Below are 24659 nucleotides of genomic sequence, written 5' to 3' on the forward strand. Positions count from 1 at the left end.
GGCATTAGCATGATGTTACGTATACACGTTAAATGTACAGGTGTCGCATTATTCTTTAATTGCTATGCAATACAACGCAATAAGCCACAGAACCATTTTATAGCCTAAAGTTGAATACAGTAACTTCCCCCTTTTTGCCAATATTTTTTTTTGTTTTGTTTTGAATGCTGCAGCTAAATATCACTGTCAAATTAGAAACAAGACGAAATTGTTAACGTTTCATTTTGGGTGTGTTTGTTTGTGGTGTTTATACAAACCAGACCACGCGCGAGTTTGGTCTGACGTAATGCCCCATCCTTTCAAGAGTGTGCTTGAAAGAAGAAGACAGACAGAGTGCATAAATATGGTCTCTATTTAAATTGTCGCTAGGAGTGAAAGTAATCACAGCTTCCGGTCTCATCCCACAGGCTACTGGTAAGTTATAAACTAAACTGCTGGTGTTTAAGTAGTGGTACAAACTTTCATTTCACTGAGATAGAACAACATGTAAAGTTAAAAACGTGTCACTATTATGATAACTAAAATCAGACACAATATCTTGTTATTGCCAATCAGTATTGGAAACATAAAACAATTTTAGGATAATGGTTCTACAGATGACAGCAGGAAAAGCACAGGTGTAACTAGACCTCTCATGACGGCTCCATTCCACTGGCACCATTCCACTTAAGTGTCCTTAGACAGTGAGGACATATCACTTAATGTATAATAGCAGGGAACACCTAAACTGAACGTAGTCATCATTAATGTCCCACTGTGATAAGGCTAATGTTTGCTTTGACTCTTATAGTGTAGTTTTTGGAATAATCCTGTAACTTTCCTCTTCCTTACAGCCATAAAGTTGGGCAGTTTTTTTTCCTCTGGCAGTTTCGACCAAAGTGTTTGGAAGACAGAATCGGTTAAGCCCTTTGCACAGCTGGCAGGATACATGCTTAGATCCCTCTAACATGACTGCATGGCACACGGGAATAGGGGTGGATACTGCTTGGAAATCATCTCCAAGTGCATTGCAATCATTGCATGCGTATCTGTGTTTCTCTGCGTATTATGGAATGGAAACAGCATGAGAGAGTGATGGTGCTCAGCTGAGCAGGTAATAACTAACAAATACATAATTGGAGATCATAATGTGAGGTTAATTTAAAAGTTTTCCCACAGCCATAATTCAGAGCAACTTACGGGCTTGTGACATGAACTCACAGCATACGGGAGGCTGTCTTTTTGGGGCTTACTGCAATTTCATGAGTAGGGTTTAGAGCCGGAAAATGAGAAAAAAGGCACAGTGTGTGTACAGCGTGTGGAACTGTGTGTCTGTTTTAGGACTGAGGCTGCTGGGGTGAATTGGCCACAGTTGAAATAGCAAAAAAAACACATGAAACATGATCTAGCATGGGAGAGCAGGAAGGATAGGATAGGCATCAGTGTATGCTGTGTGGTTTTGTCATTGTTGAATATTTGCAGTTTTTTGTTTTTTTTTTAAAATCTGTTTTTCACTTTTATATTTGCTTTTCAAGGGTGACATAGCAAAGGGTGCCTGTGATGTGATTCCCTGTCTGGTGAAACTGGGTGGGAGCGTGATGTTAAAATGGTCTAGTGTTTGTTTTAAAGTATTGCCAAACTTTGGTAAATGTGAGTGCCTACTGGTGAGGTTTACTTTCTTCGTTCATAAATTTCCAGTATTTCATTCATTTTCTCCATTCCCGTGCTGTCAGAAAGCTCCTTTGCTCTTTGCTCATAGTGCTGATTTAACTTCATGAGCTCAACACATGTAGCAGTCTATTCTGGATATGCAGATGAATTGAGTATTGCCAGATTCACTGATTCTCCTGTGCATTGCATGGAGCAAATCCAAAAGACACTAAATTGACATCAGTTGTTTAGTATATCCTGGCTCAGATCCAGCAGTCTTAGGCAGTGTAAGCAGTGTGAAGCTGGCTTAAGTTACACTTAGAAATACATGATTGGACTCTGTCCAACAAGTGGTTTTGGACAGTCAGTCAGTGTTGGACTAATCTTGTGCTTGGTGGTCTTATTTTTGTCAGCTTGCTTGACAGCCTTGGCTCCCGCTGTATTAATTTAAGCCTGCTTTAGGACTTAAATGCCCCTGAAATCCAACTATTTTAGGGTTTCTACATTAGAGATGCAATTTAAATGCACAAAAACAAAACGCAACACAAAACAGAACAATGTTCTCAGTCATGCTGGATGGTGGTTTATTGCTGTTATTCTACACCACATGTCCTCATCACTTCAAGGTAACACATATCATTTTAATGAAATCAAACTTTGACTCTGATACTGTTTGTGGTTGGTATTTTTTAGCTACATTTTCGATTTGTAATAACCTCTTTATAAAACACTTGTCATTGTTACTGGCAGGAACTGCCATTCAAATTTCTTTCACATGCCTGGGTGATTCACAGGAAATGAAGTGTGTATGTAAAGCAGTTCTAGTCATTGTAATTTTATTTCGCTGACATCAGCCTTATTGTTTACTGCTCACTCAGTGTTGTATCAGCGCTGTATAAAGTTACTGCTAATGGAAATCCAGCAATTTCTACTGCTGCGGTGGTTAACTGGCTGAGTTAACATAAAGCAGCAGCAAGTGGGAAATGTGGTTTACTTGTCTTGTTAATCCTTTGAGTGTATGAAGGCAAGTAGGTCACCATCATGGGAATGGTGGACTAACAATTAAAACTAACCCATCTAAAGAGTTATTTTAAAAAAGTAAATACATTGAATGACTATTGCAGAGAAAATGCAGAGTGTAAATTGTAAAAATTGTACAAAATCAGGTTTGATTTCATGAAAATCGGAAGAGCAGCTCCACTTGAGAACAGCAATCTGAAAAAAACGCAAACAGATTTTAATCACTGCCAATGTCCAATAATTCCCATGCTTGCCTATTTCTTCGACCCACTGCATTTCCAGAACTCTGTGTGTCGGCTGTAGCTTGTCCAAACAAAAGGGCCTCGGTCTGGAGTCACATGCTTCATCAGCAGTGGTGATTTCAGCTGTCTGGCCCTCTGCCCTTCTGGCTAATGTAGTCCACCAACAGAAAGGGGAGGGAGAGTGGGGTGACTTTTCTACAGAGTTCCCCACACAGAAGAGAGCACACAAGGACAGCCCCTCACCAACCCACCCACTCGCTCACACAGACAAACACACTTTGAGCTTGTGGCTCAGGATGGCACCTCATTAGAGCTGGCAGTCTAGGTGGAAGTTTTGGAGTTGGAAGTCTTAGTGACACACACACACACACACAGACACACCACTCCACTTCTGTTTCCCAATTGGCTGGGAAGGAAGTAATACTTGGAATGAAGTGGTCTGTTTCTGTCTTGGTCCCGCTGCTCTGGGAAACTCACCTCCCAGGCGACCAGCGTTGCCACGGCACTAATCCTGACGGACAAAAGATGGGAGTGCCACAGAGCACGATGCTGCCAGACACTCTGATTGGTTGGCACCATCCCACGCGATGCTGTGATTGGCTAGTGCCATGTTTATATACAAATTGGAGCAGTCAGAGGTCACATCCATCGATCTTGGTGGTGACATGAAGGAAACCTGACCCCAAAACCTCAGAACCCTAAAAAGGTTTAATTCCTGTTTGATACACACATACATGTACACACACACAAACACAGAGGCTCTTTCTTAAGCTCAGTGGCCTGAGAGTGCAGAATTAAGTGAATACTGAGAGCGAGGGAGTGAAGTGGCTAAATAATAGTGTCTGCAGTATACAAAAGCAGAGATGACAACAATACCAAGAATGCATTGAGGGCACTGAGTTCAGTGGGTTGCACACCTAAACACACTTGCAGAGGTTTAGGATTAAGACTGGATAAAAGTCTTGATCTGGTATCGGGTGTGTGGTGTAAACTATCTTACAGACGAAATTACAGCTGTTTCATGTGACCTACGAAATACAAAGCTTATTGTTTTTCCTTAAAACTCTTCTCTTTTACTTTTCTAAATCTATTCAGTATCTATACTTTCTGTCAGTTTAGAATAGATTATGAACAGAGATAAAATATTAGCCAATATTAGCTTGTTGCAGACAGTGTGTAGGCAAAAACAAATTCCAGTACATGTTTGGGATTCTTGCTTAAGAATTTAGAAACATCGATCATTAATCTTTTGTCCATCGGAGAGCACTGACAAGTTTACTGCTCGGTCATAACTCTGCAAAGGAATACTTTGCCATCATGGGAAATGGGCTTATTTGCTTTCTGCCTAGGAATTTAATGTAATTTAAGAATAATCTGGTCTATAATAATTTCTGAGAAATTTCCCCAAAACGTCTATGTAATTAGGCACTAATTACATACATGCCTAAACTAGAGACCCTGCTCTGTTTTCTATTAAATAATTCAAATGAAATACCGATGTAACCTTGAGAGTCATTTTTGGTGCACAGCGGGCAACAAGCAGACAACACTGTAAAGGAGTAGTAAATCTAATAACATTTTTTCCCAATAATAAATTAATTCTGAATAAATATGTACTTGGATTTAGTTGAAACTTCTCTTCTTTGCAAGTAATTGGATTAAACCTCAGATCAGACTTTCACACACCCATTACATAGAAGCCCAGAACCAGATGGGCCAAAACCGAGCCAGTGAATCTGTGGTGTGTTTAACATGGGGTCAAAGTTTGGTGTGTTGTTCTGGAAAGCTGCTGCTGTTGGACATAGCTGCTTCCCAGGCTCCTTGCAGCCCAAACATACACAGTACTCCTGCTCCAGTGAGCTTGCAGAAGACAGTCCTCTTAAGCAGCAAGTGCATTAAACCTTAATTTCACACACACCACCCCTGGACAGGTGTCCAATATCAAACACTCATCTCTTTCCCAGCTCAACCTTGGCGCCACTTGAGGGAACATGCAAGTTATTCGTGCTCCTGCATCGTGCTGCGTGGCTTTCTCATGTGACTTTGTTAAGGGATTGTCTGTTCTAATCTGCGTCCAACGCTCTTTGCATGGGAGTCATGCAGTATATGTTCGCATGGTTATTTGATTTACCTAAAAAACAGTATGGTAGGTTTTACTGTCAATTACAGCATACTGGGTATCATTAAACAGTAAGAATAGCTTCTTTGTTGCCTAATCACACACACACACAAATGAAATAATTCTTGAGAAAGAATAAACAAGTGAGAGATTATTTTGTAATACTCAATCTTTGTCCGACATTAGGGGTCAATAACCTTTTTGCTCTCAGATATTACAAAATTTATATAGTTATGAAATAATGTAATAATGTGTTTTTCAAAGTCTCTTTGTGAGCAATCTGTAAACTTTGTGACCACTGACTAAGTATGCAGTTGGCAGCAGCTGAAGTGTGACAAATTTTAGAGTTTCTTTACTACATTTTGACTGTTTTGTCTGTTTGTAAGGCCCGTAAGTGAAAATATTAACATTAAAAAAGCAAAAGTGTGTCACATACTTAAGCCAGGAAGAACCCTTTTGTTGTTAAGTTATTAAGAACCACTCCGGTGACTGTTGTTTGTTTCAGCAACTACTGAGGCCCCATTAGTACCCTAATGGGGCCTCAGTAGTTGCTGAAACAAAAACACATTGATCCTCATCCAATAGTCCAGAACCTGCTTTTCACCATAGCTAATAACCTACATACTATGTTGTTAGCTTAGCACCTCATTGCCGATATTTAACAATGTTGCTAATCAAAACAGTGTGCTACAAGTCATCAAATGACAAAAGAGGTCTTTCTCAGCTGAGGCAGGTACCATGGTGAGAAAGGGGAAGAGGGTAGGAAAAAGAGAGCGCAAAAGACAAGGGGAACAGAAAGGGATACAATAGTGAAAGATCAGGTGAGGGGGTGGAGCTACTAGAATTGTCACCCAGTAAAGTGGCTCATACCAATGTCAGAATAAGTTAGAAATCCTCAATTCAACACTGAGCATTTGTTCTTTGTCACCGCTGTATGAATATTTAAGAGGTTAAGCTTCCCCACTGCAGTTCAACAGCGCCCTCCAATGACAAAACACGCTCATAACTGTAAAGTTGTTCCTGTTGCTAGTATTTAAAACTTCATGTGACTTTGCTTCATACTGAAATGTACATGACAACATAGGAAGCAAAGGCGAAGTTCTTTTGGAACAATCTCCAGACATTTCACATTCAGCTTCAATGATTTTATTACCAAGCATTAAAAGATACCAGTTTGCCTTTTTTTTTTAAATGCACATTTAAAAAAGCACGTTCAAGTATTAAAATACATTATATACAAATTAAAGTAAAAACATTAAGCTGTTTTTAGTAAACACATGACAGACCTTTCATGATACAAAAACTGCATTATTAACAGTAGACAATAAATTATTCCCTTGGCGGGTTTTGTCCTCTGAGCATCAGAAAGGCACTGTGAAGAAATTTAAACTCTGGACAAAAAAAGAACAAGCTGTACTTGGTTCTCCTGTCTTTGGGGTCAGTTTTGCTGGTTTGATTATCTTGCTCCAGTAATACTTGCATAATTACCTTTGGCGTGTGCAAAAAAATAATTCCAGCATTTTTTCCCGGCAATCATTGCAGTTTGTTTGAAATGGCAGGTTTCGACTTAACATTTCTTGGTAAATTGGTCCTTATTGGAGAGGCCTCATACAGAAAAAAGAACAAGTAACTGTGTTTTATAATGGATATGATAGAAGACTGAGCTGGTTTCTCATGGCTGTGTGCCCTATGCTGATTAAGTGCAAATAATTTCACGCTGACCTCACTGATACTTACAGTATATAATTCCAAAAGAAGCTTGTATGATCTTTGGAATCTGTTGCACCTTTTCTGCAGTAACATCTGGAGGTCTTCTCTCAGTGGAACAGACTGATCAACGAGGTCAATTCGAACTCTGATTCCAATGCTGAAATCATTGTCTTCAAAGTTTTGACTCGGTGTTGAAATACACTGATTCAGCCATCTGACATGCTTTTCTCCTCTGGGCTGTAGACCATGCTCTCCTGCGTAGTGCCATAAGACTTCCGGGGATCCGACTCCTGTGGGACGCTGGCAGGCGATTTGGGATTAAGCACTCTGGGAAGGTAGACCTGTAGTTATGTAACACAAAAGAGATGAAAGGACTCTTGACAGTGTTTCTCAATATTCATTTTTGGATATTTCTCCCCCAGATGTGTGTGATTCAATACGTGCATGTAATGGCTAACGTATGATATGATGCAAAAGAATTGGAAAAGATCTGGGAAAAATCCTGAAACTAAGACATTTGCAAAATGAACTTGGCCTGGGAGAATGACTGGTAACCATAGTTCACAGAAACTACAGGTCATCATGAACATATAGTTCTTTAGCATATTTTTCAGAAATCAATGACAACAACATTGACCTGATATTCATTGCTTCAAGGTCTTTCCATTTTCAATTACCTAAGTTGATGTGCTGACACAGTGTGATATTTTTCTTTAAAAGCTCTGGTATTTTACTTTGCGAATGAAGAACAATGCAAAAGCATGACAAATAGTGTGACAGAATTTAGAGCAAAGTGGAATTTTTTAATAGAACAAGTACAGTACCGTGCTGTTTTCTTCCACGCCATCCGCTGCCTCCTCATCCTCCTCTTTCACCTGCAAAACAACGTAATACGAGGGCTCAGCGTGAAAGGTGACATAGAAGTGACAGCATATGTACTCACAAGCACACAACGTTCACCTCGTAGTTGTGCGGACTGAGGTACTTGAAATGGCCAAAGCAGGTGTGGCAAACAGAGATGAAGACAGTGATACACAGGACCACCAGTGTGAATAGAGATGTGGGAGCCCAGAAACCTGAAACACAGCACATACAGTTTAAACAGAGACATAGACATTTTACTTTATAAATATCTGACATATCTGCATGCAAGCAATCATCTACACGTAGTTTAATAGCAAGGGTGGACATTTCCTCACACATTTTTAGTTAATTCAGCATAAAACTTCACTCATAAGAATCATAGTTTGGAACTTATAGTGTTGAGAAAAACATGCCGTCTGAGCCTTTTCTTCTTTTTAGTTTACCTTGAAATAGTTCAGTAGTATTATAGGCATGAGCTCAGTTTAAAAACTGAGTATGTTCAGTCACTGAGGCTGAAATCTTAGCCTAAATTCTATGCATGTAAAATTTTAAAAACTGTGTACAGTATGAACACATACAACATCCCGAAACTGCATGGCCTCTCTATTTACAGGTCTCTAACGTATCATATTTAATATTGGGTCACTTTACTGATGTCAACCATCTCCAGGTTTCAGGTACCTGGAGAAGGTTGACAATGTTTCTAACCTGTTCTGAGGACAGAAAAAAAGTAGAGCCATATTAGGCAGATGATGGGTGCAGCCAGAGCTTGGTTGACAGCTTCCAAGTGGACATGGCGGTCTATGCGAGCGGGTAGATAGGCAAAGTACAGGTTGTGTTTGTCCACCAGGTGCTTAAGCATCATGTACAGGAGACCTTTAGACACACACAACACAGCATTAAAAATTTCACAATGGAAGTGAATGGAAATATGTTGAATATGGGTGGAGAAGTGTGCATAGGACACTGAAGTGACTGGATCTACTGAATGTGTTGAGTGTGTGATTACATGCTTGTGTACAGCTCTCCTAAATACTCACCAAAAGGCACAATAATAGGACATGTGATGCTGTAAGCCATAATGACAGTGAACACACACAGGGACCAGCCATACATAGCTCCATACTCGAACTCATAGGCCTGGTTCTGTAAACACGAGTCAAAAAAGTGGCTGGCTTGAAAATGTTACTATAGAAAAATACAGTGATGACTATTAGGTCTGTCATTAATGGACCACACCGTCACAAACCTGTTTGACATATTTCCTTTCAGCAGCAGAGCGAGCAAACGCCATGCGAATCATGTACAGCAGTAACCCTGGCAACCGCAGCAACTCCATCCCAGAGCCCACCAGGGCTGCTGCGATCACGTAGTTGACAAAAAATGCACCTTGGTCAGGTAAGAACACACACCTTGTGTCCAGAACGAAAGGAAAAGAAAAAGATAAAAGAGAACTATAAAAGGTGAAAATTTATTGCAAATGTATAAAATATTTTTGTTAAACTCAACAAATACTTTAAAAAAATTATTTTAATAGAATTACAATCAATATTTTATGAAACATGTATCCAGTTGAATTTATACGATGTGTGTTGACAGTAAAACTGCTGTAGTCTGGAATGTGACTTTTTCTCTCTTTTTAAGTGTGAGAGCTGAAAATTGATTGGTTAATACATTTTGGATTAGAATTATAAAACGTGGGAATACTTACTCAAACCTCAGATTTCGTTCTGAGAGAAACTCTTTATCAAACAGCCAGCGAAAAAACACTGCAAGACTAATGGAGAAAAACAAGTGCATGAAGTTACGCAAGGTTCTCTCCGAATCTGCTGTTTGTATGAGAGAATCCATTTCAGCCAACTGACATTCACTTTTTTGTGGCATTTTACTGTATAAACATGCTAATGAGTCACATCTTATGGCTCCTCGTTTCCTACGTTTTTCTGTTGCCCATTCATTATTCTATCTGACATACACTGACCGCTACAACTGAATTATTTCAGTAAATTAACAGTTAACGTTGATGATGGGTAATCGGTTGCCTATTCAAAGGGGTGGTAAAGCAAATTACCTGGTGAGTCCTAGCGAAGGGAGGATTAGCACCATGAAGAGCAGGAAGAAGTACAGCTTACGCATCATGCTCAGCTGCTCACTAGACCTGAGACACAGACGGCGCTGCATCAAAACACTTTTCACTGCCAACAGAAACCAATCACTGCACCATCAATGTGTGTTTTTGTGTGTATGGATGTGTATTCCTGTAGTTATGGGGACAAAAATCTGTTTACACAGTCACATTGTGAGGACCTGCCTTAAAGTCCCCACAATGTAAATCATTAAATATTAGAGTGAAGACTTGCTTCAATGTTAGGCTGAGGTTAGGGTTAGGATAAGGTTAAAGATTAGGACTAGGCAAGTAATGTTTATCGTTATATTTAGGTTTTGGTTAAGCCTCCAGGAAAGGAATGTAAGTCTACGTAATGTCCCCAACAGTGATGGAAACAAGACTGTGTTTGTGTGTGTGTGTATGTAATACCTGCTCCAGTGTGCCTCTCCTAGTGTTGAATAGTAGACTATGGTGGGCAGCAGTGCAGAGAAGGACCACAGCAGGAGACTGGGGAAGAACTGACTGATGATAGGACTCTGCAGAACAAACAAAACAAACTGTAGGTTCCACACTTTGAAAGCAGAACTGTGACAAGTTTGAATGTCATGTGCATGTGTAAGACTCACATTGAGATAGTAGATGGGCTTAGTTACATTGAACTTGTCTATGGTGCTGATAATGATGGAGGGAGTCGTGAGGAAGGTGAGCAGGAAGAAAAGGAAGAAGTTGAGCATCATGTAGCGCGTGAACCAGGAAAAACCCCGCACTGAGAGATTGTCCCTGTAGGATGGGGATGATAGGAAAAACAGAAGCAACAGGACAGTTACAGGCAAAGAAGGAGTAGCACATTGGAGAAAACATAACAGTATGGGGTGCGCTCTAATTCCTCCTGCATAGATTTCTGTTCATTTCCTTCAGGGAACTGAATTAAAATGTTTTACATGTGCCATTTTACTTTATAACATTTTAAACATTTCCCAAATTTTTCTTTAAAGTACTCCACTGTGCTCTGCCCAACTAACCCTGCTAGTGTTGCAGTGCTGCTCTCATTAAACAGCTGGACTCTTTACTGTGAGCATTTAGATTCTTTTGCCAGTGAAAAATAAACGGAGCGAATGTGAAAATATATTTGTTGCCACCAGTAACTAACTCCGTTCTGATACCTGGGTGGACACACAGATTTGTTGTTCAAAAAAAAAAAAAATAAAAAACTGAAGAGAAGTGATAGGTTACTTCATGTCTATTTCACGAGTCACAATGACTCTTTTATATCAATAACCATCTTCACTGGTTATTTCAGTGAGAATGATTTATATTTTAGGTAATGTATTGAAATTGAGTTGAAATCGGCAGATACCCACTCTTAAAGGACTCATTTTGAGTTATATGGTCACAATATTACTAAGAATATTAATATTGTCATATTGAAAGACCACATGTAAAATAATCCAATTAGTGATCAATGTAATGAAAAGTGTTCGACTGTTATGCATTACAATGTACAAAAAAACTAAAAGTTCAAACATCAATTTGGCCATCAGAATTCTGTAAACCACTAACACCATGTGATTCTGCTAAATGTCAGTTAATGATAATATTAAATTATTGCCCAGCCTTACTGGCACAAGTACCACATCATATGTTCTGCAAGGAGTACATACTGTGTGGAGGTCTGCTGTTTCAGACCTTACCAAAACACATTTTTGGGATGGGGTGCAAAGCTGACCCTCCACTTGTTCACTTTCAGGGTATTACTGTTGGATGAAGGTTGGGGTACCCTCCCACAACAGCAGTTTGTGCCACCACATTCGAGTGCATTGAAGTCTTTCAGAATGCTGTAGTGAGTAAACAACAGCTGTTAGAGAGATACATTGACCAGCTTTAAACAGTAACCAGCTTCCAGTACAAAAGTTATGTGGAAAAATCCATAGATCACATCAAGATCAGACTAGAGCCTTAAAAATACACTGTACAGTCATCGGGCATAATACTGCTGCTTCTGTGCTACTCATGACAGAAAATACATATTAATAAATACATATGCCAACCAATCATTCCTGCAATTTACTACGCCTCTAAAGAGAGTTGCAGATAACAACAGAAAAAGAAACCTTGAAATTGGTACTCACTACTTTGCCATAGCCTCTGTCTGCAAGGTGACAAAGGCAATCCCCAGGGGGTGCTGTGGTACCACTTCTGCCTGCTTCCTCACCTCTTCCAACAGGTCTTTCTCTTTAGTCCTGTAGTACTCTATGGCATCAACCTGAACACACACACGCACAGATTTAATACAGTAATTACACTGAAACAACCATTCATTCATTTTATCACAAGATTTGGAGCTTTGTACTCATAACAAGCTTATGTGGAGTGTTTGCATTTACATTTCTTAACCTAAATTGTTTCATCAAAGACTAAAAGCTAAAACTAAAGGCATCCAGACACCTTGAACAAAATGTCTTATCTGGTCCATCTCACCTTCTCAGAGTTGGCACAACAACAACAGAGGTGACCACACAACTGGGGGTTAATCAGCTCACGTTCCCCTGTGCTGTCTAAGACACGCTCATAGTAGTGCAGGTTTTTTCCAGCTCGCAGCCTGGGGTGAAGAAAACAAGCAAACAAAAAGAAAATTATACAAGTTGGTTTAACTTTGTACAAATACAGCTAAATATCCTAAAGCTATTTAAATACCAAGCCTAGAATATGCTTCATATGCTGGTGCTTGCAACCTAAATACTCACACAAATTTTGGGGGTTAAACTTAAACACACTTTAAGAGACAGAAAAATTTACTAGAACTGCGAGTTAGGTGACAATTCTCTCTATGAGGTTGTCACTGCACAAACCTATTTCTCACTACAAATAGTTAGATAAGTTAGATATATTATTAAAAAAAAATTATTAGCAGCACACACCAAAAAAACAATTTTCAACAACAAACTGTACAGAAATGGTGGCTCTACAGGCCATAACTTTGAAGCTGGCACAGAGGGCAATAATCATGTGATTTTTTTAGTTAATGTTTCTTCTGATTCTTACCTTTCCTTATCGAGATGCATGAGCTTTGCCACGTTATAGCCCAAGGTCACGGCACACACTTGACAGGAAGGGTACGCCTCTCTACACAAAAACAGCGCTGACACTGAATAATGGAGCAGGGGGCCACTATTTATGGTAATATGCTCTACATGAAGACCAAATCTCGACTTTACAAAATATGGAAACAGTGAAGTCAACTCACGTGAAATGGGTCTTTATAGCTTCATCCGTTGCTGTTTCAGGGATTGAACTCACAAACAAGGTGTTTCTGGCCTACAAACACAAATGACAGATCAGTCAGGTACCACCAAAGGCAAGCATCCACTTAATGCAATTAAACACAGTAATCTGGCCTGGCATTATGTCTTTAGTTCCTCACAGATGGGCAATCCAATGAAAAATACACAGAGCCAGTAAAACAAGCAATGTGGACACAGTTCACACTTTTGCGAGGATGTTCATAATGTTGTGCAATCAGAGACTCACTGTCTCTCTGCGCATTCCTTTGATCTGTGAGGTGTGGCGTCGCAGCAGGGCAACAGTCAGGATCAGGTACAGAACTGCGAACACTGTATGCAGCCATAACAGGTGGTTTCTAAAATGACAGATCAATATGCATTTTTGTCATGGCCATTTTTGTCACTGTTTTGAAATACAGACTTTTGTTTAAGTATCTTATAGAGTAGTTACCCGTGCTGAAGATTCCCAATAGTTGTCCTTCCAAAATCATTATCTGAAAGAAATAAACAGTAGGGATGCAGGATATTTTCCAGCTCATTCTGAACAATTGCCAGTGCTGATACTGATATGTGCACTATTTTTTCCACCAAATAGCCATGAACATCAAGTCTGTCCTGTAGCAGACTTTAGAGATTATTATCTACTATCTATTATCTACTAACCCACTGACAGGTGCAGAAATACAATTCTTTTCAAAACACACATTCACGGGGGAAATAAAGAAAGCTGCTGGCTCAACAAAGTACATAATTGAAGCTTCATCTTATTGGCCTATCATATCTACAGAATTATCATTTTAGGCTTATGCCAATATTTAATTTTCAAACCTTTACTTGCTTATTCCAATGTCATGCAAATACTATCATACATCACTAATAAACAGCATTCAAAAAAGTATAGAACGTAGAAATGTAATCAAGAGCAGACAAGAATATGAACAGAAAAAAATTCCCTAACCCTGACTTATTCAAAGATGTGGTTAATGACTATGAAAGAAAGTCCACATTTTAGGAACCAGTCACTGATTATCAAGTGGACGGAGCGGTTTCTGAGTTTTGATTGCCGCCTTCACATTTTAAGTGTCAGTCATTATACACACACTGAACAAGCACCTGGTCAATAATCTGCACATAAAGTAGCCTAAAGCCATGTAAGATAACTGTAATTTTAGCCTTTAACAGACACTGGCTGTCACCACTATGGCAGAAATTTGTAGTGCTAGACTGTATCGCTGTAAAACACAATCTCTTGTAGTTTTCTGCTTAAAAGACAGAATAGGACAACACCCACTCAGCAGGTCTCCAGTCAAGTTCACAGGCAGTATGATTCCAAGGGAGGTGACACTTATTACTATCAGCAAGGCAATCAGATGACGCTGGAAGGACAGGTAGTGAACAGCATCCATGCCACATCTGGCCTTGATTTTTTCCTCACTGGAAAAGAAAAACACAAACAATGATTAAAAGAAATCACCAGAAGGTCATCACAAGAAGGTATTTATACAATTGTCTGAACAGGAACAATGACCAGCTGAACAAACTACAACAAACTACTCACTCCATTCTGATGATATAAGGCAGCCAAGAGCAGCATCCCTTAACAGAGTGAGAGAGAACTTTTTACACTTAACATACAGTGAAAATAATATTGATAAAGAATATTTGGTAAATTCTTTATAGTTCAAGTCTGGTCTTGAAATTATCTTGAGACTAAAATCCCATTAGTAGAATAGTACATCAAGTCAATGAAATCAAATGATCTTATAGTCTAACTAAGTGTGGTTTAAAATGATTAATAAAATGCATTTCACTGACGTCTTAAGATAGCCATGTTTATAAAGCTGGTCTGTCATGATGTGATACGCAGTATATCTGAAGTAGCTACTGTCTCAGTGAGGAGGCTATTCTTTTATGCTTTATGAACAATGGTTCTGGTGTGTACACTGATGACAAAGATGTTCTTTTACATACCAGTTCATACTCAGGGTCATCTACAAAAGATGACATGCGTCCATAGTGACGGTGTGTTGTCTCTGTGAGCCTAATACACAGAGCACAGTGTCAAGGGCTTAATCGAATTGGCAAGAAAAGGATTAATCTCATTACCATGGTCATTGTTTTAGATCTGACAAAAGTCCTATGTAATATGTTACTGGTACTGCTCGCCTGTTATGCTAGTAATGAACACTGAAGTGTGAACTGACCCTTTTTTGTCTGCAACTAATGCCAGACGTCCATAATCCCAGAACTTCCTCCTGACAATGGTGAAGATGGTGAGCAATGCCTGTAGGTGGCAGGAGAAATAGAACCAATCAGTTTTTACCTCATGACATTAAATTAATATTCTGACTCCCTGGTATGGATTAAGCAGTGCCTGGGAAAAAAAATTGATGGAATATATCAGTTAGTGTATTGCTTAATGTGCAAATAGACAACTTGATGCCCTCTGGCATTTCAGTGTGGTATTAATGTTGGCACTGCTGTCGTTATGTCAACCAGCACAGTTTCTGTTCTGCTCAATGTCAAGTACCAACAATGAAATGGGAGTGAAAATGGTGCCAAGTTGCCAGTCTGACTGGATCGCCAGTCATCCTTCATTTTCCTGGGAGATTTTGTGCCCTCTGGCAGACAAAATTGCATAATAAAAGTAAAGTTTATAAGGAAGCAATATTCTATATCCATTACTTTGGGCAATAAACATTTACTCCATGATAGGTTAAAACTTGTCTATTGCCAGTTTTATATTGAATAATGAGAAAAAAGTTCTTAAGCAATTTTTACAGCAATGCAAACAAAATATAAACTATTTTGTGAGTAACTGTCAATAAGGTTAATGTAGAAAAAAACACAGATAACTGCTGTCACGAGAATTCCAGTCATCACAGGCAGAGGGACATACCACAAAGACGCAGAAATCGAGCAGCAGAACAACTGGCACGCCTCCAAAGTTGACTCCCTTGAGTACGGTACTCTGTGTGGAGCTGAAGCAGCTGCTGTTGTCCAGGATGGGAGAGCTACCATTTCTGACCAGCAGGGGCCACTGCTGCCACCACTCAGAAGACATCACTGAGAACCAGCAGTTTGTCTGCAGAGGCTAATCACAGAACATCTCGACTTGTGAAATGTCCCCCAAGAGCTGCTTCCATAGTGATAAGAAGTAACAAATAACTAAAGCATTATTCAGTAGTCAACATTTTCTGACAGTCATCTTCTATACTGCTTATCGATCAGGGTCACGGGAAACTGGAGCCCATCCCAGCTGACTACGGGCGAGAGACGTGGTACACCCTGGACAGGTCGCCAATCAATCACAGGGCCAAATTAAAAATAATCTATAAAAATTTACAATTTGCTATTGTGTTAGAAATGAATTTGATTTCAAGTTATATACATTATAATAGGCTTACTAGGCCACAGGTTGGATAAATTATGCACCATATGCACCAATTATGCACCATAAATTATTATGGTCATCTAACCAATAGCTTATTAGATCCTAGATAGGTTATTTCGAGCACTGCGTGTGTGTGTGTGTGCTTCATAACCAGTAACTAGTGAGCTATAGGGCCCATCATAAGTGTGTGCACTGGGGCCCATAACTACCTTGCTCCAGTGAGGAACTGTGAAAATGATCTGGTGTTGTCTCTGGCTACTGTTAAAGCCAACATGCTCTTGGTTCCACTGGTGGGGGAGGTTTCTGATCTTTTTCTCCAGTTACAGTGGCAAAATCACAGTGTAGAAATACTCTTACTCTTAATCTTAGTATCACGTAAGACGTAAGTAAGTAATTTAAGTTTTCTCATTATGTTATACTGTGTAAGATTTTTTTGTAGCTAGTACTCAGGTAACTACTTATTAACTACTTATTCCCATTGCGCCCAAGTGCAGTACTAAAGCAAATGTAGGCTTGCTTGGGCGCATTAGCCTACACCATCGCTTGGTTAATTGAGTGTTTTTAAAGACCCGTTGCAACATAATTATGCTTGTGGGTTTTATTTAAGATAAACTCGGAATTAAGACACTTAGTCATACTGTCTGAACCAAGACCTGTCCTGAAGCAAATAGAAAACATCTGCCTGTCAAATCCCAACCGCGTCACAAGCCATAACCTGAGCCGTCGCGGCCCACCGCCCCTTAAATACACGGACCACACTCCGAGTCACGCGGGCTCAGTATTATCACTTATGCTTTTGACATGGCCGTTGATTTTTGGCTTCTCCTTCGGACATCAAAACAAGTGAATAGCGAAATTACAACTTCACGGAGAGTGCAATAAAGAATCTGCTGTCACGTAACGCGAATGTCTCCTCTTGAGTATGACGTGAACCTCTGCTTTTCCTGACAGTTGTTTGCTACTGTGACAGCTTGACTGTACACTGTGACAAGCGTTTAACGTTTGTGTTATGATACTTAACAGACCCACCAAGCTTCAAAGTTATACAAAAGCTTAGTGTGTTTTGTATAACAGGCTGTCCGAAGCAACAGTTACGCGACAGCTACAGTGTACACAAGTTAGGAGAAAAGTTTGCTAATGCTAAAGAGGTAACCGACTTAAGTAAGAGTTTCTAAACAAAGTATGCCCACATAACTTCATTTACTAGTCTGGAAGTAGCAGAAATCACATTTTCAGGTTACTTACGTCAGGGTGTGCTATGTGGACTATCCTACCTGTATTTTTTATTTTATGCTGCCGAGAACGAATCTTCTTGCCACTGTAAATTACTTGAGATATGACTATATCCGTCTCTGCCGACTTCTCTCTTGTTGTTCTGCATATGCGCAAAGGCTGCAGCAAAGTGCGCAGTGTCGCGGACTATACGACACGCCTATTTCACTACACGACACGCCCCCTGAGTTTTTTCTGTAAGTATATTCAGTGACTGAAACTAACCAAGTACTGACCGTTTGAAGAGTGTTCCAGGAAGTAGGCGTTCCCTGCAGTAGATCCTACTGCGTGTCCTTAAATAGACCTACCTGGAGAAGCCTTATGTTGGGATTCCAACTGATCCATAAGTCTGTAGAAATATAGGGGGGACCTCCCTCTGATTTCTAATGAGGAGCAAATAAATAATGACAAAATGTCTACAGCACAAAAGCAGAAGAGGTAGAAGTATTAAAAGTATCTTTTACTTTAGTACAGAAGTGAGTAGCCTGTTAAAATAGGGGTCAGGTGAGAACAAAAATAATATTGTGTAAATTTGTGCTCTTGGTTTACAAATATCTGTCTATGGTTTATAATCCGTCCACACAGGTTAGTAAACAATGCTTGTGGTTTAGCAATCCATTCCTTTGGTCTACGAGTCCACATCAATCACTGCCATTGTCTATCTTCCCTCGACCAGTCCCTCTGTTTTGATGACGTTGCTCGGCTCGCGTGGCTATATTACCTGACACAAGGACCTCATTTGGATTAAGAACCCATAATATTCCATATTGTTATTACATTCATATAGCAGTTCCGTTATAATGTGCCTGCTGTATTCCAGTCCAGGGCTTTCCTTTACACCTCGTAACCTATAAAGTTATTTAACTAATTTTATACATTGTTGATATCAAAACAAGGGAAATCTAACTATAAGATATATATGGATGCATACGTATATGGATAATGGTAGCACAAGAAAACTACAAATTCACACACAAAACTAAATAACGTAAAATTACCATAAAGGAATGCAGTGAAGGCACATTATAGTGAAATTTCTATATGAATGATATGATAATGTGGATCACACATTTGGGCAAAATAAATGTCCCTTAACCAAATTAGGCATCAACAGGGACTGTAGGAAAGCCAGGTATTAGTGTCCAGGAGTTGAATACTCACAGATACACACAGATATTTCCAAGATGAAACCACTACAGTGGATATAATCAATATTTTTACATTAATACTGGAGTATATGATTTCATGTATATGAATGTGATCCCTTGTAGCAAATCTCCTGACTGCAGCCCCTCTCAGCTCTATGGGGCTTTATAGTATATTATATTATTGTGATTTTCTGCCCTGCAGCTTAACTGCTTTGATTGACTCTCACTGCTCTGATGGCATCGTTTTCATCTGCAGCAGGCAGTTTTGCACACACAGAACCCCATGAGTTGGTGGGTAGCAAAACAGAGCTAAAATGAGACAGAGTATGAGATTTATGTCCTCAAATGGCTTGAAACATCATCCTAAATGAATGTTAAAGTTGCTATTTATCTGCATAAATAGACACTTGAAAGTCATATGAAAACAAAATGTGAATCACATGTGAAGTTGTTTCAAAACACCTTGGCCTTTGAGTTCAACCATGGCATTAAGAGTCCCTGAAGAAGCTCATTATTAACTTAGCTCATTAACTTCATCTGCTGGACCATCTTTGGCCAAGTTTATGTCAGTGCCACAGTATTTTTTAGCTGTCGAGATTGTCTTCATTTTCAGCTTAGCTTTCAGCTTAGTTTTATGTTATTCTGTTCAAGCAGGAAGTAAACATGAAAAGCGCATTCTGCCAGGATGTTCCTTGGTTCATTTCTAATGACCTCTGAAGTGATCCAAATCCCTGCTTTAGATGTGGAGACACCAGTGTCAAATTTACTGTGATCAGATCCACTGACTGATCAAGGTCCACTGATGATCTGGCATCAAGCGCTCCAGTCTCCAACAGCTCACCAGGATGCAGAATAACCACAGTTTCAATATGAGACAGAAAAGGGGTATTGGTTATCATTTAGTAAGAACTTTATTATTTTCTAAACACTTGTGTGTATAGATACATATATAAATAGCTTATTATAACAATCCAAAAACCTACTATAAGGATTTTCACTTTAAGAAAGCATTCCTTATCCATATTCTTATATTTTAGGACCAGCAGTCAGAAAACATATAACAATCATATCTAGTAGTGTGGTCCAGACCAGATTATGTCAAAGCAATTGGATGTATCCCCATAAAATGTTGTACAGTAGTTCATGGTCCCCAGAAATAAAAAAAGAAACAGTGCAAAAATTAAAGAAATAAAATACTGGCTGTCACAGGTATCTTGCCCTGATTGTCATATATTTACCACTCAATTGTGGTTTAGTTTGTGTATGGAAATGCCTGTGGTTGAAGGCCATTTCAACAAGAATCAGTACTCTGTTGTGATTCCATTGCTGTTTTGAATTATCCCGGTTTATTGTTTCTGTTATGTTCTGTTTAAATATATGTGATGGTTGGGAGTAAAGATCATCTTTCTAGAGGATCTCACACAAGCCTTTGTGAGGGAAAGACAATTATTAGTCTTGGAAACAAAACATATTTATGGTAAATAAAATTTAAATGTCTTACAACATTACAGACTCAGAAATGCTGTAATTTCATAAAGGCCAAAAAGGTGAACGGAAAATGACTTGTTATCTGTTACCTATAGTCAATGTTCAGAAAAAGAGACTCTTTTGGCATCTTTTCAATTTTTAACAGTGAAACTGATGACAAAAGATGTTCCTCTTTCTTGTAAAAGAGTGACTGTTGTGTGAAGTATAAAGGAAAGGAAGTATAAAGGAAACACTGTGGCATGTTGTACAAGACAATGACGTAAATGGTCAGGCATTAATAGTTGTTGGTCCAGTTTCTCTGGGGCTGATAATTTTACATTTCTGGCACCTTTGAAAATACAACTTAAAGCAAGTCTCACACATTGAACAAAACACAACGAAATCGTCCTCCTGCAGCTCTGCATTCCACTCAATCAGTAACACTGACAGCAATAGTCATAGAAACCAGAGCAGATCAGTGTGTCTTCACTTTCAACCCACCGAAGATGAGCTATAATACACTCTCTGTGACTTCTCCCACATCTGATTAGGGACTGGTCAATGCTCTGCTTTACCGAGACTTGAACAGGAATTAGCATAGCATCAGACATAGCAGAGAGAATCTGAATCGTTCCACATCTGAGACATCACAGAAGAGGTGTTGTCGTGGTTTGTAGGACAGGGCATTGCTAACCAATGTCACGGGCCCCTATCAGATGTGCCAGTAGTCAAATTAACGAATCCAATGCAATTAGTCATTCAATTTACTGTGAGATTCTGTGGTTGGTCTGAGTATCTCTCTCTATCTCTCTCTCTCTTTCGCTCTCTGTCTCCCTCCCTCTCTCCCTTTCTTTCTCTTTTTCCATTACGGGATTTTCTGTTTATCTGTTGTGGTCTTGACTGTTCATTTCTGCTTCCCATGTCTTGCTGTGTGTATTTCTGTGTGTTTCTTGTCCCTGTGTGAATGTGTACACACAGTGATGTCCGTGTTGTCAGTGTGTATACACCAACATCAATCTACCTGTGTGTATGTGTGTGACAGTGTGTGTGTGTGTGTTGTGCGTGTGTGGTGACTGTTCATGCCTCACTGTGGGACGCGTTGATTAGTGCTCACTGCGGCTCAGCTCCCAGCTGTCCTTGCGGCTGGCTGCTGATTGAAACCAATCAGGCTTGCGATGGCCCCATCGCAGTGACCCCTCACCCCTCCCACCCCCGGCCTAATCACCTGCTGATTGGCCCACGCAGGGCCCCCTCCCGTTGGCACGGAAGGTTAATTTGACCGGTGGATGAAGGCTCCAGGAGGGAATAGGAACGTGCGCTGGGTGATATTGCATGGATATAGCCCACCTGTCAATCACAGCCACTTAAAGGGGAGCAGTGAGGGAAGCACCGAGGAAGAGAGAGAGAGAAAGGTAAGAAGGAAAGGAAATAAGGAATGGTAATGTTGGTGACTAAACCTTTTAGCAGCACTTAGTAGCACAATCTTTAGAAGCTGTTCTATTTTTTCTCATGAAAAAACTACTAATTCAAGGTCTAATTACTGGCTGTGGAGAACTTGTGGTCTTCCTCAGCGTTTGCTCATAAATAGTAAACAGTAGGCTATATGCATTGTATGATCATTCTGGAATGACAACAACTGAGCAAACACCATCTGCTGTGGAAGACCACAAGATGGTTAAAAGCTCTGGTGAAAGATATGTGGGCTGAATTTTCATGCTCAGGTTTGTTTTTGGTTCACAATCTGTTGATTTCTTTTGTCTTTCATTTTTCTAGCTTTACCTTTTAGACAAATGATGAATCAATAAATCATCCACACTTTTTTTAGATACTTGGGAATGGTTATTTTGAAAGTTAAGTATTCCACAAAGTAATCCAGTCGATTTGAAAGAGGACAGCAAAGCTATAATAGTGTTACATATTCAATAAAGTACAGTTAAATCACTTTAAAATCACAGCCTCACAGACATACAGATAAACTCATCTGAAGTCCTAAGCAACTTCCATTCAACTTCCATCCGAGTTACAATTATTCCTCATTTTTGGGATTATTATGCTGTGTGCACTTTACTTTATAAATACAGCAGTGTAGAGATTTGTCCAGAGGGTGGCAGTGTTGTATTCAATGTAAAAAGTTGTAATAAGGATAAGATTTATTACTGTCCTCTGCTTTATGGTCAATTTCTCTGTTTTTGAGCTATATACGTCTGTGTTTATACACGTATATACATACACATATATATATTATTATTGTTTGTGAGATTATCTTGTGGCACTTCATCAGCAGATGGAGTTTCTATGGTTTCTTTTACAGCACGGCACCAATTTTCTTTCATAAGTTTTGCAAAGTGGTGCACTTTGTGGTGTGTGTGTGTGTGTGTGTGTGTGTGCACGCGTGCGCATGTGTGTGTACATGTATGTGTGTGTGTAAAATCACCCAAAAATACTTTCTTTCATCAACATTTTGACAACGACACACACCTTCCCCCACACTGGTCTAACTCTCCTTTGCCATGTCAGTCCACAGATTTCACTTCTCCTTATCCCTGTGTGTGTGTGTGTGTGTGTGTGTGTGTGTGTGTTTGTGTTTGCATGTGTGTGTGTGTGTGTGCGTGTGTGTGCTTGTGCAGTTTTTGTGGCAGGTTCTTCTCCCTCCTAGTCTCTGGTGGGCAGAATAATGTTGCCAGATTACCATATCATTACCATATCATTTCCATGTCATTATCATACTTCTGCCTGCGATGGGCGTCTGTGTGTGTGCATGCACACATGTGTGCGTGTCTGAACTTTGCATCAGATCTTCAACTGTTTCTCTTTGTGTTGCTCACACATACACATGCACACACACACACACACACACGCACACACAAACTCACACTCCCCCATAGGAATACACACATCCCCCTGACATGCTCCCTCTGTTTTTCACTGTCACAGACTATCTCTCTATCTCTGTCCCACAACCATGTAAGCACATCATAATTCTCAATAATCTGCCATTCATGATCCTTGTTTGTTTGTTGCTTAGTTGTTTGTATTAATCTAAATTCCAATTAAAGTCAACCTGTTGGTGGAATGATGACAATAGCTAACACTGTATTTTAGAGAAAGTTTTGTTTTGTTTTTTGACCTGTATTAGTAAGAATTTTGAATTTTTGTTTAGTTATGTGAAATGTGACTAAACTAACTTCCATTTAAACTGTTTATGGATTAATCTATAAGAACAACTACCATTTTAGTGACTTTTCCAGTTTTTTAGGCAAAAAGTTAAAAAAAACATATATAATATACAAATATTTGCCTGCCTCTCAAATGAGCCTTAATGAAATTGTGATTGAAATGGACATTTTTCAGTATTTTATTTATTTATTTTGGCATTTTATTGACCAGAAGAGCTAATCAACAAAAATAATTCACTTATTAAAAATGAACAAAAGAAATTGTTAACTGCAGCTTTGATTTTTATCACTGGCTAAATATAAAGAACTGTGCCAGTGTTTGGAGGAAAATTGCATAAAAAATGCCCAAAAGATTGGATTAGTATTAGACAAGTTATCAACTTAATTTTCATGATTAGTTTAATACAAATAAATAGCTACTTGGCTCTGTATTTATAGTTGTCCCATTAATCCATCCATCACATCTCCAGATTTGAGCAAATGTAAAATTCATTCATTTCACCATTCCCCCCCTTTTGCTAAAAGTCATCCATTCTGGGAGTGTTAGAGCGCTGAGCTCACTGCTGCTAACACGTTTTGGGTAAATGACAACCTAATATCTGTTGTACACTGTCAGAGATGCTGCATTAATGAAGAACAGAACGGCCTCCCCTGTAATACAGTCAACCAGCCATTCTGGCTCGAGTCCTCACCCCACTAAGTCAGCCATTTTGGGGTCTGCAGCTGCCAGAAAGAGCCTATTTAGTGAGGGGAGCATGTTAGGGGTCGTGCCCTTGTTTACATGGGGAGCCAGAGCCGATGGTTTTAAAATGGCGTCCAGATGGTGACAGAGGCTTGATTGCGGCAGAAGGGGCTGCTGTGTCCCGCCCACTCCTGCTGTCCAGCTACTTTAGCTAAAGCTGCATCTCTCTGTCTGCTCCCTCCACCTCCTATCATCAAACTACCACTCCTGTTTTATCACTCCCTCCTCTGTACAGCACTGCTCAGGGCCATTACTGTGTGTTTCCTCTCTAGACTTGCCTTTATATTACACTTTGTTATCTCTGCCATCATTTCCTCCCCTTTATTCTCTCTGTCCCCCCTCTGTTTCCCTCCTTTGCCCCTTTTGCTCCTCACTCCTTTGGTCTCTCTTGCTCAAACACACCACAGCTATAAACGCACACACTCGGCTGCAGGTGATGCATGGCAGCAGTGTGTGTACATTGTCTGCGTGATGGATTGGACTGGACT

At 39.6% G+C, this 24659-nt stretch overlaps 1 protein-coding gene and 1 long non-coding RNA gene across 6 annotated transcripts; one reads left to right on the plus strand and one right to left on the minus strand.

Annotated features, from left to right (window-relative positions):
* The first annotated feature begins 83 nt into the window (after nucleotides 1–83).
* Nucleotides 84–16401, plus strand: LOC124050402. The gene is made up of 4 exons (XR_006841610.1): nucleotides 84–414; nucleotides 8857–8982; nucleotides 15858–16089; nucleotides 16204–16401. It is a non-coding gene; the product is annotated as an uncharacterized LOC124050402 (long non-coding RNA).
* On the minus strand, nucleotides 6274–17780 carry tmem63a (transmembrane protein 63A). 5 transcript variants are annotated; one of them, XM_046372885.1, is made up of 23 exons: nucleotides 17641–17780; nucleotides 15872–16038; nucleotides 15177–15256; nucleotides 14944–15013; nucleotides 14531–14568; nucleotides 14264–14406; nucleotides 13424–13466; nucleotides 13220–13328; nucleotides 12936–13006; nucleotides 12734–12814; nucleotides 12170–12290; nucleotides 11821–11954; nucleotides 11383–11526; nucleotides 10318–10471; nucleotides 10121–10227; nucleotides 9656–9742; nucleotides 9296–9361; nucleotides 8834–8996; nucleotides 8625–8730; nucleotides 8293–8460; nucleotides 7681–7796; nucleotides 7545–7595; nucleotides 6274–7061 (listed from the first exon to the last, which is right to left on the minus strand). In XM_046372885.1, exons 2-23 carry the CDS (start codon nucleotides 16034–16036, stop codon nucleotides 6927–6929), a joined length of 2352 nt encoding a protein of 783 aa, XP_046228841.1. In that variant the 5' UTR covers nucleotides 16037–16038; nucleotides 17641–17780; the 3' UTR covers nucleotides 6274–6926. The 5 variants fall into 5 exon arrangements, with proteins under 5 accessions (XP_046228841.1, XP_046228840.1, XP_046228844.1 ...); XM_046372884.1 differs by having other exon boundaries at nucleotides 15872–16066; nucleotides 17641–17762; XM_046372888.1 differs by having other exon boundaries at nucleotides 17612–17733.
* Nucleotides 17781–24659: the final 6879 nt, after the last annotated feature.

Source organism: Scatophagus argus, chromosome 19, assembly GCF_020382885.2.
Source record: "Scatophagus argus isolate fScaArg1 chromosome 19, fScaArg1.pri, whole genome shotgun sequence".
Lineage (NCBI taxonomy): Eukaryota > Metazoa > Chordata > Actinopteri > Scatophagidae > Scatophagus > Scatophagus argus.

Excerpts from the sequence above, each read along its gene's own strand:
- tmem63a (XM_046372885.1), bottom strand. The coding sequence starts at position 16,036 with ATGTCTTCTGAGTGGTGGCAGCAGTGGCCCCTGCTGGTCAGAAATGGT. Across the intron at positions 14,569-14,943 it reads ATGACCCTGAGTATGAACTG|GGATGCTGCTCTTGGCTGCC; the intron begins GTATGTAAAAGA and ends CACTCTGTTAAG. Across the intron at positions 13,329-13,423 it reads ATTGGGAATCTTCAGCACGG|AAACCACCTGTTATGGCTGC; the intron begins GTAACTACTCTA and ends CTGTCATTTTAG.